Below are 15,502 nucleotides of genomic sequence, written 5' to 3'. Positions count from 1 at the left end.
TTAGAGAGCAGGAAGGAATCTGTTGGAAGACTTGCACAGGCAGCACACTCTTTCCAGTGCCCAGCGTACTTCATAATTGCACTGAGCTTACATCCCATCTGGTCTATGGTGTGCTATTTATGACTCATGGTGCTACCCTGTGTTATCCCAAACTAGGAAGACAGGCACAGCCACTGGTCTGAAGACAGACCAGACTACAATCCTTTGCCAAGGCCCTGTTTGTCTAGTGGGATATGCCTAAGATCCAGCCTACCAGTACTGTTAAATTCATTCATGGCTTGGCTTCACAAATGAGATTTCAGAAGGGCTCTCCCCACACTTGCTGCAAGCACACTGATGGCTGAGAAGGCCAATGTGGAGACGTGCCCTGCCCAGCGCAGCTGTGTCCTCAGTAGCTAGGCCTCCATACTGATGACCCCTGCCTGTTCAAGGACAGTGACACTGGTCATGTAGTCAGTCCATTGTTAGTCCATTTTTAGGACTGTATAGAGGCAGCACTGATGGAAGCATTCAAGAAGTCGCAGGTGATGGCGGTAGATGACCCATGCCCACATAATTAACCTACAACTTATCAAATATCTCAGTCAAATGACCAGGCTGTCCTTGACTGAAGAGGGATTACAGAGACACTGTCTTGAAGGCTTTCTTCCTGCACTTCAAAGAAACAAATTTTTAAATTCCTGTATTTGTGCTATTTCCACTTTCTTTTCACTGTCTAGATGGATTTTAGTGTTTGACACCTTTGACTGCCTAGCAAATCTATTAATCTAACTTTTCAACCTGGTTAACATGTCTAGGCATAAAAACACAATAACTGCAACACATCACAAAAGGAAAACTATTTAATGCTGTATTTCACATTCTAACAGACGAAATCAATACTTACACCACTTTCTCATCTTACTTTACAATTTTGTTGGCAACATTTTTTAATCTGTTTTCCAATGGCCTGGACAATGTCAACTATTAAGTACTGGGCCTCACAGAAGTCTTCCACCTTGACAGGTCACTGGATAATCTCCAGCCTAAATCAGTATAAAATGGATTACAATAGTCACTATTTCTTCTATAAACACTGATGATAAAGGTAGTAAATATTTCACACACCACCACAGTATTCAAATCAAGAGTTGTGATAAGCAGTGAATAGACTCTAAAAGAAAAACCTTTCCTACTCTGATTTTTTCCCATGTCCAATCTGATTATGTGCTATTATCACATTACTCACTGAACCACTGTTCTGTTACAACCTAGGTTTGTAAGTTCAGTTTCACCACAGCTTTGTGGAAATACAAAGTTAAGCCTAAGACACCTTCAGACAGGTCACAGCATGCACCCTTACTCTGCCCAAGGCCTGTAACACCTTTGCTTACAGTCATTAATTCCAACATGACAGGTTGAATTGCTACGCCAGATACCCATGAGCCCTATCATAGAATCATAGAATAGGCTGGGTTGGAAGGGACCTCAGAGATCATCGAGTCCAACCCTTGATTAACTACCGCTGCAGTCACTAGACCATGGCACTGAGTGCCACACCCAGTCTCTTTTTAAATGTCTCCAGGGACGAAGAGTCCACTACCTCCCTGGGCAGCCCGTTCCAATATCTGATCACCCTTTTCGTGAAAAAATTCTTTCTAATATCCAATCTGAACTTGCCCCGGCACAATTTAAGACCATGCCCTCTTGTCTTACTGAGAGCTGCCTGGGAAAAGAGACCAACCCCCACCTGGCTCCAACTTCCTTTCAGGTAGTTGTAGAGAGCAATGAGGTCTCCCCTGAGCCTCCTCTTCTCCAGGCTGAACAGCCCCAGCTCTCTGTTTGTGAAAAGAAGGTCAAGTGGGGCTCCATCCCTGGTAGGCTCATTTACCAGCTGCATCAGGAAATTATCTTCTATACACTCTAGGAATCTCCTAGACTGCCTCCTCTCTGCTGTGTGGAGTTGCCAGCAGATGTCCGGCAGGTTAAAGTCACCCACGAGAACAAGGGACGACGATTTTGAAACATCTGCCAGCTGCTTGTAAAAGAGTTCATCACCCTCTTCCTCCTGATTGGGTGGTCTGTAACAGACTCCCATCACAGTATCAGCCTTGTTGGCCTTCCCCCTGATTCTGACCCACCTTATTATCCCCAACTTCAATTTCTACGGAGTCAAGAGACTCTCTAACATACAGGGCTACCCCTCCACCTCTCCTACCCTGTCTGTCCCTATGGGACACCCTCCCACCCCCCAACCCTGTCAAACACTTCGGGTAAGCGGCACTAAGTTCCAACAACAGTGAATACAACTTTGGGACCTTCTCTACCAGCAGCCCAACTCAGCCCACACCCCCACGAGCCTGAGAACACGCGACCCCCCGAGCTCCACGGCCCCAACCCGGCCCCGGCCCCGGCCCGGCTCGCGGGCCGCCCTCACCACCTGCCGCCACCTGCTGCCACCGGCGCCCCCGCCCCCCAGCCCCGCCTCCCGGAGGCAGCCCGCCAATCCCGAAAGGCGATGTGGCTTCTCGCTCTTGCTTCCCGCCCCTCCACCTCTCCCTGTGCCAGGGCGGCTGCGCTTGGGCCGCGTGGCAGCCGGCGGTTGGTGGGCCCCGCGCAGCCAATGGGGGAGAGGCACCTCAGAGCACGCGGTGTAATTCTACTCGCGGAGGTGGGCGCTTCCCCTGTTCTGTGGACTCTCGCTCGTTTCGCGCGGCAGCCGCTGCTGAGGAGCCGGGGGCGCCGGCAACGCCGCGCTCAAGCCCCCAGTGACGGAACAGCCGCCCTCGCGCGGCGGAGCAGCCTTGGAGGGGTGGGCGAGGCGATTGGCGGCCGGGCCGCGCGCGTCGTAGGGCGCGTCAGCCAATCAGGAGGCACAGTGCTCCGCGAGGGGCGCGCCGAAGCGAAGGGAAGGGAAGGGGTTACGGCGGGATGAGGCCGAGTGGGGTGCGGGTGGTGCTGCTGCTGCTGGTTCTGGCCCAGATCGCCGTCCCGGCGCGGGGTGCCGCAGCAGAGGAGGACGACAACGAGTACGGAGGTGAGTGTAGACAGGATGTGGGGTGAGTGCGGGTGAGGTGGGGGACGAGGTTGCGGCGGTGATACTGGCGCCTGCCTGCCCCGGCCGCTGGTGAGCGGCCTGGCTCTCCCCGTGAGACGCGGGTGAGACTCCGGCTCTTAGGCGCTGCTGGTAACCCGGGCTCCGCTGCATAGGCTGGACTGGCTGACTACGACCGGCGGCTCTCGGCAGGCCTGACCAGATCAGGTGGCGGCACGGTGCTGGTACCCCTCCGCGAGGGCGATGATGTTTCGGGGGGCCTGCTTGTCGCAGTGCTTTTCATTTCTCCGATGTGCAGCAGCCCTGCTCCTCCGAAGTACGGAATTAAAAACTAGTAATTAGCCATGTTGACAAGTACTGCCTGTTAAATTATCAGTAAATCGCCATTTTGTTAGCTGGCGGAGCACTCTGCCTTCCCCCTTAACTCAAGGGGATCTCAGCATTCAGTGTGTTTCAAACCGATTGCTTTTTTATTTCCCGGAAGGAAGGCCGCGTGTTGCTTGTTTCTTCCCATCGTCTTTGAAATTCACCGATGCATGTGTTCGCCTTTTCAAAATCAGCTGAAACAAAGCTGCTCTGACTCACCAAGTTTAGCGCCTGTATGTAGGAGGCGGGCATTTAAAGATATTTCTTTTTTAGTTTTCAACATCTTTCACACGGATTTTGAGAAATCCTACATCTTCTATATTTTCTACATTAACACTGCTGAATGTTAAGTACCAGAGGGCATTCAGGGAGAACGGATTATGGATTAGTTTATGAACTTATGTCCTGCAAATTCTTACACAGTGAACAGCCAGTGAACCTTGAAGAAACGCATTTATGCCCAGTACCTTATCTGTTTGATGCACTGTATGATCTGTAGGATAAGGATCAAGACATTTTTGGTTTTTTATGTATAGTATCTACATAAGGACATATAGAATTTTTTGGTGAATTTTTTTTTTAATTTTAGGCTAAAATACATGTACTATGTCTGCTTCTCTTCTTTAGGCTAGAATACTTGGATATGTGCTTTTAGCATATGACAAACCCCAGTACTGGTTTCCCCTGCTACCTTCAAATGATGAAGTAACACCTGTGATGTTACATCAAAGCCTCGGTGATATGGCTGACAGCAGTATCACAGGTTCTCATGGGCTCTCATCAATGATTCCCTTGTAAGCTGTTCTTCTCACTACAGAAGTTCTCAGGATCACAAATGCACAGTGATGAACATACAGTCTCCTTTCTGTGCAAGGGAAACACTAATCCATGGCACACCTTGAGTAATTTTCTTATTTCTGTTGTGTATCTCAAAATTGTAAATAAATCATTAGCTAGGCTTTACCAAGCATTTGCTTTAAAAATCAACATTGTTAGGGATTTCCATTTTTACCTTTGAAATGCAGACCTGTCTGAAGTTAACAGATAAGACTTTGCAGCAAGGAGGTAAACTTATGAAAATTGATTGTTCAGGAGATTAAACTTTCAGATGGAACCAGGCTTGTTACACTGTTTGGTTTTAGAACTGAAGCTTGACTGGGGCAGTGAGGTGAACATGCTCTCAGCTAGGTTAGCCTAGGTCAGGACGGTTATAACCTCTGAATCCTAATGAAGGAAAAGGAGGGATTGTGTAGAGGATCCACTACAGAAACACTGGGGAAGAGTGCAACGATTAAAAAAGATACTGAATGCCCTGAGAACAGTTTACAAGGCTTGACTTTGGTGTTTCTGAAAAGTGACCTTATCGAATTCAGAAAGACATTACAGTACACTCCTCAAAATGAAACTTTCAGGAAGAATCCAGAAGTCATTGATAATCTGGATGAGGCTTTTTCATGCAGGACTCACCCTACTTGAGAAAAGCTGCTAGGCCAGACTAATAATAAAAGCTGAAAGTTCAATGACATTACTGGAAGAATTGATTTTGGTTAGAGTAGCTACCAATTTGAAGAAGGCCTACCAGCCAGCATCATATGCCAGGGGTCTTAAAATTTTGAGTGTCATCTTCATGGGTTTTTTTGACTTCAGTGATAACATGTTGAAATTTGTGGAAGGGCTTTGTTGGAGTAAAAGGGATAGTGCTTCTTTTACTGGAGGACAGGTTTTACCCATAGATATCATTTGTTGGCTTGTTCACCTGCTTTGCAAGTAGCTTTAAGAAACCAAGTTTAGGTGCAGCTATTTTATTTTCATTAGCTGTCTTATGCAAATATTTATTACCTATTTCTGCCATTTTAAGTGTCACAGTTAGATTCTCTATCTGTTACCTTCAAATTTTGAATTATTAATGCAGAGGAAAGTTTCTTGCTTTTAATGAAAATAGTCCCACAATTCCTGTACTTGATCATGTCCTTGAAGCAGGTCTTACAAGTCCCATTACTAAAGGGGATGCTAGAGGTAGCTAGGCATTGGTGAAACTGAAGAGTACAAAGTGAGTTTGCTCTCTGCTAACCAGACTGGAAAATCTGGAGTCATCTCTGAGAAGAAGTGGATGTGCATAATGCCCATGACAGTGAATCACTGTCAAGAAAGTTTTATGCTGGCAGGCTATACAGACACATATGAAAGATACAGAAAAATTTCAGTGATGGATGTTAGGTCTAGTGTTTTAACATTTTCTGTTTGTGCAGGATGTTTTCATAGGTATTACTTCATTCTCAGCTTTCTAAATCATGAGCTTATGCCACAGTTCCTGCAGTGGTCTTTCTCACTCATTTCTTGGGGGACAAGCAATTAGCATAGTAAGCAGGAATGACAATTGCAGCCTGGTGGTTAGTTTCAGAGATGTGTGAGCAGAATTGGCTGTCTAGTTTTGTTTAAATTCCTTTGTGTCATGAAAAGCCAAGTCTGCAGCGATTTGCTTGGAAAAGCAATGGACATTGCACAACTCACTGGGAATTCAGGCACAATGAAATACAGCCCTTAAAACTGCTGGGCACACTTGTAAGCAGAAGTTTTGATTTCTGAACCCCCTGAAAACTAGATTTTTTCACCAGCACAGTCCTGTAGGTGCATGACACTGTAGACTTACTTTAAGGGTGTTTGACGTTCAGTCGTTTCACTGAAAGTGCTCAGAGATGGCAACACAGGAGGCATAGTCCACTTGCAAGTAGAACTTCGAGCTGCTTTGCAGATCATACTAAACAATAGTAGTTGTTAAGGAAACTTAATCCTAAGTGATTCCTGTTGTGTGATAAATGAGCTCTTCTGTGATCTCTCATCTAAAGCTTTAATATTTTGGCGGTGTGTAAAGCTGGGTTCTAATCCTGGGTTTTAATCCTGGAACTCCCAGTGGTTGAAGGGGCCTTAGCTTCAGTGTTGCACAGTTTTAGTTTGGCATGAGGTATTGTTACTTGTTCTGTGACAGTAATTCAGGAAGGCCTACTATCCTCAAATGATACATGTGAAAGATCAAATATTAAAGAAACCATCTCAAATTCCAAGATTGAATAAAGATTGAACCAGCTGAAATGTCCTAGCTTCAGATTTCATGTACTAACTTTGCTTCTGTAATTTAGCAAATCTGCTTTTTCCTTGGAAGTCCTGTTCTGGACCAGAAGTTTTGGTCTGCCTCCCCAAAATTTCTGTGAAAGATTTTTTTACTCCATTTCTTTTAGAAGAGTGCCTTTCCTCCAGGAGGTGATCAAGGTGCATAGGAGTGTGACTGTCACTTACTTGATTTTTACTATTTTATTCACATTCATGCTAATGCAGAGCAGAGTGATTCTCCTATGGGTGGAATGCCTCTTTATTGAATTACAGATATGAAACATCTCTGTAACTGAAAGGAAGATATATTGAGGTAGTAGGGGTGGGCTTGAACAGTCAGGAATAGAACCATCATTTTCAAGTGCTGCCTCTAAATAATCTTGCTAATAGTGAAATGATAGCACTTGAGTTTCTAGGAAGACTGTCATTTATTAGACCTTCAGGCTGGCAGTGCATAGCAGATAGCAGTTGTGCTGTTACAGGTGTGAGTAACAGTACAAGCACTGGGTACAGATAGCATCTGGTTTTTGGATACAAGATACCTGATTTTTCAACCACAAGTTGCTGTGCTTGAAGGACAGCTGTTTTGCTGCATGATGGAGGGCTTCTGACTGAATTCAGGTACCATCTGTTTGTTTTTCTTGCACAACAAAACATGTCTGGGTGCCTCACTTCCCACCTTTCAAGAAGATGTGTGCAACAGACCTTGGTAGTGATTGTCACAGAAGTCTGTATGTATTAGTTCTTGTTGCATTCATTTTTCTAGTTGTCCCTGAAGAATGAAATGCACTTTGACTCTTAACTGAAATATGGATATGGTTACTGGCATACGGTGGACAGAAATTAAATGGGACTGCTTCAAGCTCTTTGCCAACTGGGGGAGCTGTTACTGTATATGGAGCAGGAATTAACTTGTGTTGATACTTTTTTTTTTTTTAACCACAGAATATGTTTAACTCATCTTCGACTTGATAATGTTATTTTAACGTTAAACTTGCCACAAGAGAATCTGTATTGCAGTTATACTTTTCCTTCTCCAGAATCAGTTACAAAAGAAGATGATGATGATGATGGTGATGCTGGCAATGAAGATGATGATGATGATGATTCTGAAGTTAAAGAAGAAAATGGTGTATTAATCTTGAACGATGCAAACTTTGACACCTTTACTGCAGACAAGGACACTGTTCTGCTGGAGTTCTATGCACCATGGTGGGTTCACAGCCTGTGGTAGCTCCTTAGATTCAGAATGGGATGGCTGTCGGGGGCTTCCCTGACAGGGCACACTGCTAAAAAGTGAATCTGGGTTGCAGTTTCAATGGTAACATAGGAGTAGCTTGCCTGCCCGAGAAGCACTGGATTCTGCCATAGTCCAAGGTAGGAGACTGTTCTGGTGGTGTGAAGGTACCCTTTTCTCTGTCCCTGTAGCAAACGACAGATATCTTCATTCACAAATGTGGGTCATGTTGTGGGATCACATACCAAGGGAACCACAACCCTGATTCTATCCTTGCTCCGTGCCTGTTCAAGGAACAGAGGCAGCCCCAGTGAATTCCAGAAAAGTTATACAGTGTTGTCTTGCCGCCTGTCATCATGCCCTTCTGCTGGCCCACTGATAACTGTGCGTTTTCTGATCTAGCTGAAGGAATGGAGGAGACTTCCCTAGCAGGGGAATTGCTAGAAGGCTTTTCTTCTCATGTTCAAGTCTCTCCCCTTGCCAAAAAGGTGTGGTGTAAGGACATAGCTCATTTGTATTACCAGTTTATATAGCCCCTCATATCTCTACAAAATTACAGTAATTCTGCTGGCATACCAAGATATAAAGAGTAACACCAGTATGCTCAGAGGAACTACGGTGGATTCACCTGCATACAGCTAAGATAAAGAATTTAGACTGGAATTTACCTTTTCTTGCATTCTTATGAACAAAAATAATAGAGGTGGCTAGCAAGGAAAGAGTAGAATATATTTGCTGTCAAGCTGCTAACTTAGTATTGCAAGCCAGCACTCCTCTTCCTTTGTGGCTTAGTGATACAAAGTAGACTTACTAGCTTGTCCTTTTCTAGTCTATGAATAGAGGGAAGAATATGATCTTGCATGAGATAGCGTTGCATTTTAACTGTTGCACTCTCATTGCAGAGAATCCCATCCCTGGTTGGCTCTAGGTGTAATTTTTTTCGTTTCATCATCAGCTTGTCAAGCTATATTCAGCTTTTCTTATGCTGGTATCCTCTGTCAAGCCAGCTTTTGGCAGCAGGAGCTTCTGTTCCTCCCAAAGAGTTCTAGTGTGGCTAGAGAGAGAGCAGGTGCTGCAATATTGTGGTGGGTGCAAGATTTCATTAGGCCAGCTTAACAAGTTGTTTATTTTTCCCTTTAGTTCAGTTTAAGATCCTGGATAGAAAATATGAACTTGTATTCAAGCTGAAGAAGCTGAAGGGAAAGCTGAAGTCTGAATGAGACTTTCATATTTGGGGGACCAGGGAGGAAGGAGAAGCAAAGTAGAAAGTTTGCAATTTTGTTCTAAAAGGAATTGTTAATTATTGTTTTTTTACAATGGCTTTCATTAAGCATATATGGAAATGTGTTGCATTTTGAATGGAAGAAAAAAAATGGGGTTTGAACAAACAGCATAGTAGCTACAGTTACTTTCTACCTCTCTTAGCTTGATGTCATGAACATCTTGATGTCAGAAGGCATCCTGGAAATGCTGAGTAATTATTGTGTAATATTCCTGTGGGTCTTTTGTACATTTATATATCTATTTGTGTCTTTATCTCACAGGTGCGGGCACTGCAAGCAGTTTGCTCCTGAATATGAAAAGATTGCCAAAACTCTGAAGGAAAATGACCCTCCTATTCCAGTTGCCAAAGTAGATGCTACTGCATCCACTTCACTAGCAAGTCGTTTTGATGTCAGTGGCTACCCAACCATCAAAATCTTGAAAAAAGGCCAACCTGTTGACTACGATGGTTCTCGGACAGAAGATGGTAAGCAACAGTCCTTTCCAATTCTTTGTAAGAAAGCAGATTAGTGTATGGTCTTGCTTCATAATGTGACTATTTTGAAGGACTGTAATCTTAATTTATTTTAAGCAGAATAATATTACAAAGGCTGAAGTTTTGCTTGCCTTCTCAACTGTCTGTGTGTTAGACGACAATTTTGCAGGAAGTGGGTAGTGCTGTTACTTACGAAAGGTTTTCAGAAGAAGTAGCCACGTGCTTGCCAAAGGACCAGCTAGTAAGAAACATCTGGTCTATATATGGATTTTATATAAGACCACTTGTTTCTTGCTTAATGAATGTGGCCATCTTCAGTCAGAGAGGAAAAACTACATTTTCTAGCTGTTTTGACATGGAATCTATGTGCTGTGGTGCTGCAAAGTACTTCTTGGCAATATCAACGATGAAATAAAGCATAAAAGAGTTCAATTAAGAAAGTGTTCTTTTTTGACATGTAAGTTTTGGTCTAAGGCCATGCTTGTCACTCTGATTTTAAATTCTTGATACTAACTCTTGCATTCCCAATTGCTAATTGGGCTTTTGAACTTTATTTCAGCAATTGTGGCCAAAGTCAAGGAGGTTTCTGATCCCAGTTGGAACCCTCCACCAGAAGCTACCCTGGTATTGACCCAGGATAATTTTGATGACATCGTGAGTAGTGCTGACATAATCCTGGTGGAGTTCTATGCTCCATGGTAAGCAAGAAGGCAGTCACCTATACTTTCCTAGGACAGCTCACATAAACACGCTTGGTAAACCTATTTTCAGTTGTTATGGCTCTTTTTAAAAAAGCTTGCCTTGTGCAGGTATGCGTAGCTCTGGTGTACCTTGGTTCTAATCTAGATCTAGGTTCACATGACAAATCACTTGAAGACTTGACAGGATCTGTTGCTCAACAAGGGGTGGTCTTCAAAACTTCACTGAAGATTCTCATTTAGTATTTTGGAAACACGTTGCGAGATACTGAAAACCAAACGGAGTTTAAAAATTAAACCTTTAAAAATTAAGCTGCCTATACTAATGTGGGGCCAGCCAGAGTCTGTCTTCTGCTTGGACAGACAATTCTTACTAGACTTCAGTGTCTTCTGTAGCTTGAATAATCCCATTTCTGCTTTCTCCATTCTGGAGTATATAACCTTTCCAATTCAGAGGTAGAAGGTACGTAGCAGGACTCACATCTTGTAAAAACTGCCCTCCTCCCTACTTTATTAGGTGTGGACACTGCAAAAGACTTGCTCCAGAATATGAGAAGGCTGCCCAAGAGCTCAGCAAGCGCACACCTCCTATTCCTCTGGCTAAAGTTGATGCCATTGCTGAAACTGAGCTTGCCAAGAAGTTTGATGTTACTGGCTACCCAACTCTGAAAATTTTCCGCAAAGGCAAACCTTATGACTACAGTGGTCCACGGGAAAAATACGGTACTGCAACTTCTGCTTTTTTTTATTTTGTGAGGGCTTGACCAGAAATGTTTTGATATGTTTATAGAACTTGCATTCTTGTTAATATCACAGCAGTGGTATTTAGGGAAAGATGAAAAACTGTGCTTTCATAGCTACATTGGACAGCAGGATAAATTTTTTCTCTAGGCTTTGATGTCTTATGGTGGTACTATAAGCTTTTAATATAAGTTAATGTAAGTTAAATACTCATGGTGAAGCAGTGGCAATACAAGTAAATGGGTAACCTTTCATTTCACTGATATGTAGCATAAGGGCCAGCAAAGTGCTCAATATTAGGGAAGACTTAAGATAGAACTTTGGCTTATAGCAGTCAGGAGATGGTGAAACGTCTAGAATGTTCAAGGTTTACTTGAAAGATCAGTGTATATTCATAGAACTTGTGCTTGATCACCTCTTCTGAAAGCAACCTGAAAGAGAACATCCAGCGATACAGTTTCAAAAACTTGAACTGAGGTCTTGCTGATTTAGTCTTTTAGTTACTTGGGGAGGGCTGCACAGAAGGAAAGGTGTCCATGAGAAATGTGGTATTAAACAAGGTCATACAGGGAATGCGTGAACCTTTCAGTTCAATAAATGTTCTAAGCCACTTCTTGGGTATATGCTTGCCTCACAGGTATTGTTGAATACATGGCTGAACAGGCTGGTCCTCCATCCAAACAGATTCAAGCAACCAAGCAGGTACAGGAATTTCTGAGGGATGGGGATGATGTCATCATCATTGGTGTCTTTAGCGGAGAGAATGACAAAGCCTACCAGCTCTATCAGGAAGCAGGTAAAGAACATTTTAAATATTAGTGTTTTGTTGAGAATCTGTTTACGACTGTAGGCACGAATAGATTCTTAATTTGTGCTCTTGGTTCAGTGTGAGAAGGTAGAGAGGAATGAGAGGAAAAAGATGGAACAAGCTTACACTACATTTTGAGGCTATAATTGAAGTATGAGCCAGTCACAGGAGGTACCACCTCTTGGTACTGTGTCTGTAAAAACATGCAAACTAGAAAGGACAGAAAATTCTAGCTGAGGAGCAAATCACAACTTCTTGGCTTTAACCCTTTTGCCATCTGCTGTTGTTCCATATCTGACAGTTCCAGAGGCTGGGCTCTGCCAAACTTGTATGGAGCCTGGAGAAAGAATACACCTCTGGATCAGTTTAGCTACATTCCTGGTATTGTTAATTCTTAAAAGTGTCCTTGATGTGACAAAATGACAGTTCATTAACAATAATATGCTACCACACAGAAAAGGCTAAGCCCTTGAAGTGCTTGGTCCCTGTGTTTCACATGATCAGACTTCTAACAGCCACTCTTGGTTTCTGTTAGAACCTTGAAGAACAGTATGGGCAATTTTTGCCTTGGTTCCTGGGGTTGCAGTCATTTATAGTTGGTTTAGGAGCTGATATGGTTGCTACAGTGTGGCAAGAGATTGAATTCCAGGCTGCCCCAAAGCAAATAGATAAAAGTTGTGAGATCCTTTCCTGCTCTGCTTTTTGTTATGTGGAAAGAAGCAAAGAAGAGTGATAAACAAATGGCTGTTTCACTGTATGTGTTTTGGAAGCTGTTCAACGTTTTTGAATATGTACAATAACTCCCCAGGGAGATGGGCTGTTGAAGAGTATTCAGATAGCGCTATGTGAATAGCATGTATTTTTGCATGCTTCTCACCTCTGGATGAGAGCTGTTCACCAAGACTGGGTGTCTCTGTGTTCCACTGAGAATGGGAAGAGAGTTTCCTTCCAGTGCCATCTCAAGATTTCAGTCAGAGGCTGTCAGTTCACTCCCTGATGACTTTTCCTTCTCCCTAACCTTAATCTTTCAGCTAATGGTTTAAGAGAGGATTACAAGTTCCACCACACCTTCAGCAATGAAATTGCAAAACTGTTGAAAGCATCTCCAGGAAAACTGATTTTCATGCAGCCAGAAAAATTTCAGTCAAAGCATGAGCCCAAGATGCATGTTTTGGATCTTAAAGTAAGTAGCTGTTAAAAGCTAGAACATTTGTGCACATACTGAAGATTCTCTTTCTTGGCATGTATTTGCAGTTGCCATCTTGCTGTTTGAATTCACTAGTTATTTGAGGCAACCTGCTTGTCTCCTGAAATTGCATTGGTTAGTTCAAGAAAGCTTTATAAAATAAACCCAGGGGCTATATATTAAAAAATAAATTTACCGTTACAATATTTTGGGGTTTTACCATTATAAGTATTTACCATTACAGTATTCAGTTTAAGGGTAGAATAAGAAATTATCTTTAGGACTCAAGGCTTTTAATAACATGGCAGCAGCACTGTTTATAACATGCCCCTCTTTCTCATTCATGTGTGCATCCATGTTAATTTTCAGTAGCATGTAACAGAATTGTCATTTAAATTAAGTTGTCTGAGCTTTATCCCAATTTTTTTAAGCAGGACTCTGCAGATGGATCAGAGATTAAAGAGCATGTGCTAAAACATGCTTTGCCTCTAGTTGGTCATCGCAAGCCTTCCAATGATGCTAAAAGATATGCTAAGCGTCCTCTAGTTGTTGTATATTATTCTGTAGACTTTGGTTTCGACTATCGTGTTGGTAAGTTAGCTAAGATTACCGTCTCCATTTTTGAAGGAAGCAAGCAATAAGTAACGAGAAATTATAAATCTTCCATTTTTCCAGCTACCCAGTTCTGGAGAGGCAAAGTCCTGGAAGTGGCCAAAGACTTCCCTGAATATGTGTTTGCTATTTCTGATGAGGAAGACTATTCTTCTGAAATAAAAGATTTGGGCCTACTTGAGAGTGGAGAGGATGTCAATGTTGCCATTCTGGATGAAGGTGGCAAGAAGTATGCCATGGAGCCAGAAGAGTTTGACTCTGATGTACTCAGGCAATTTGTGCTGGCATTTAAAAAAGGTACAGTTTTTGAAATAGAAGTCTCTAAGCCATTTGGTTTGTTTTCCCTTCCAAGAGTTTTTCCTGAAACAGTGACTGCAGTGAAGTACATGCAGCCTTACGTGCTTGTTTAAATGCTTAAAGCTTGTTCCATGCCTTATATTGTTTTAATCTCAGTTCATTAACTTTGCCTGAACTATTCTCACACTGAGCATGTTTGGCAAGCCTAAAATGTTTTTGTAGCTTTGAAGTGTGAGCCAATCATTCATATTTGGAACTAGTGTAATAAATTACTATCTAACACATTGTGGATGGACAGCCGTAAAAAGATATAGAAAGGTTCTAGGAAATTGTGAAACAAATTGTTGCCCATATTTTGTAAGATTATTAAGCTAAAACATCATCAGCAGGCTTACCTGTGTTTATTGTAGAGGTTGTTCTTGCAGAGTTTCTTCATTTCCTGGTGTAATGCATTTTTCTTGGTGGGAGGGTGTACTTCTGCCCTTTATTCCTGGGGGCATCATAAGGATTGCTTTTACTGTATTCTAACAATGGTGTGTGTTTTGCTTCTTTCTAGGAAAACTGAAGCCTATTGTGAAGTCCCAGCCAGTGCCAAAAAATAATAAAGGACCTGTGAAAGTGGTAGTGGGCAAAACTTTTGATACTATAGTAATGGATCCAAAGAATGATGTTCTCATAGAGTTCTATGCCCCGTGGTGTGGACACTGCAAGAAACTAGAACCAGTGTATACCGAGCTAGGAAAAAAATACAAGAATGAGAAAAATCTAGTCATAGCCAAGATGGATGCTACTGCTAATGATGTGACGAGTGACCACTACAAAGTAGAGGGATTCCCCACTATCTACTTTGCTCCAAGGGAGAAGAAGAACAACCCTATTAAATTTGAAGGCGGGGACAGAGATTTAGAGCATTTGAGCAAATTTATAGAGGAGCATGCAACAAAACTCTCTAGAACAAAACAAGAGCTTTAGATAATATGAGGGTGGTGAAGAAAAATCACTTGTACATTGTAGTTAAGGGCGAGTTACTGACAACTTTGAGAGAAGAATAAGCAGTTTGAGCAACAAAATTCCTGAGAAGTAAAGTTTCCTATTGCAGTATCTTTTTTTTTTTATATGGCATAAAAGTTTTTCTGGACACTGAATTTCTCTTATTCAAAAGTCATACACTAGTTATGGTTTTGGTCTTTGGAGAAAAATACATCCTTTATTTTTTTTGACTATTCTGAGCTTGATCATTTTACTCCAGTGCAACTGTTTTTTAATGTAAAAGGTATTACGAAAAAGAGAGAACCAGATCTCTCTGCCAAACAGATTTGTCTTACTTGTTGGTGTGGTTATTGGGGGGAACAGTGTTTTGAGCCAGTCTCCTGTTTTATTTCTCTATACCTATTGATTTGACTATTTCACTGTATTATTTGCTGAGGGTAAGAATGGGAGTTTTCTAAAGCATCAGTGAATTATTTGGTGCTATTGAGTTTTACGACTTACTAAATGTGCTTCTAGAGCTGGCTTTTTTTGCTTTGTTCCTCTCTGTAGAGAGGGATGTTAAAATAGCAAGTTTTCTAATGTACATTTCTTTACTAGTCCATATGGACTCATTTATATCTTAGTCTTCCCATGTATGTTTTGGAGTTATTGGAGTGCAGCAGAAGC

The 15,502-nt window shown here is 42.4% G+C and overlaps 1 protein-coding gene across 2 annotated transcripts; it reads left to right on the top strand.

The window, feature by feature from the left end:
• The first annotated feature begins 2,570 nt into the window (after positions 1-2,570).
• PDIA4 (protein disulfide isomerase family A member 4) lies at positions 2,571-15,069 on the top strand. 2 transcript variants are annotated; one of them, XM_071736235.1, is made up of 10 exons: positions 2,571-3,016; positions 7,549-7,720; positions 9,290-9,495; positions 10,064-10,202; positions 10,720-10,925; positions 11,581-11,739; positions 12,783-12,934; positions 13,372-13,528; positions 13,613-13,846; positions 14,403-15,069. In XM_071736235.1, exons 1-10 carry the CDS (start codon positions 2,911-2,913, stop codon positions 14,816-14,818), a joined length of 1,947 nt encoding a protein of 648 aa, XP_071592336.1. In that variant the 5' UTR covers positions 2,571-2,910; the 3' UTR covers positions 14,819-15,069. The 2 variants fall into 2 exon arrangements, with proteins under 2 accessions (XP_071592336.1, XP_071592337.1); XM_071736236.1 differs by lacking the exons at positions 9,290-9,495; positions 10,064-10,202 and having other exon boundaries at positions 2,885-3,016.
• The last annotated feature ends 433 nt before the right edge of the window (positions 15,070-15,502 follow it).

The sequence above is a fragment of the Heliangelus exortis genome, chromosome 2, assembly GCF_036169615.1.
Source record: "Heliangelus exortis chromosome 2, bHelExo1.hap1, whole genome shotgun sequence".
Classification (NCBI taxonomy): Eukaryota; Metazoa; Chordata; class Aves; order Apodiformes; family Trochilidae; genus Heliangelus; species Heliangelus exortis.
Note: the sequence above shows the minus strand (reverse complement) of the source record. Positions and strands in the feature narration are given on the sequence as shown.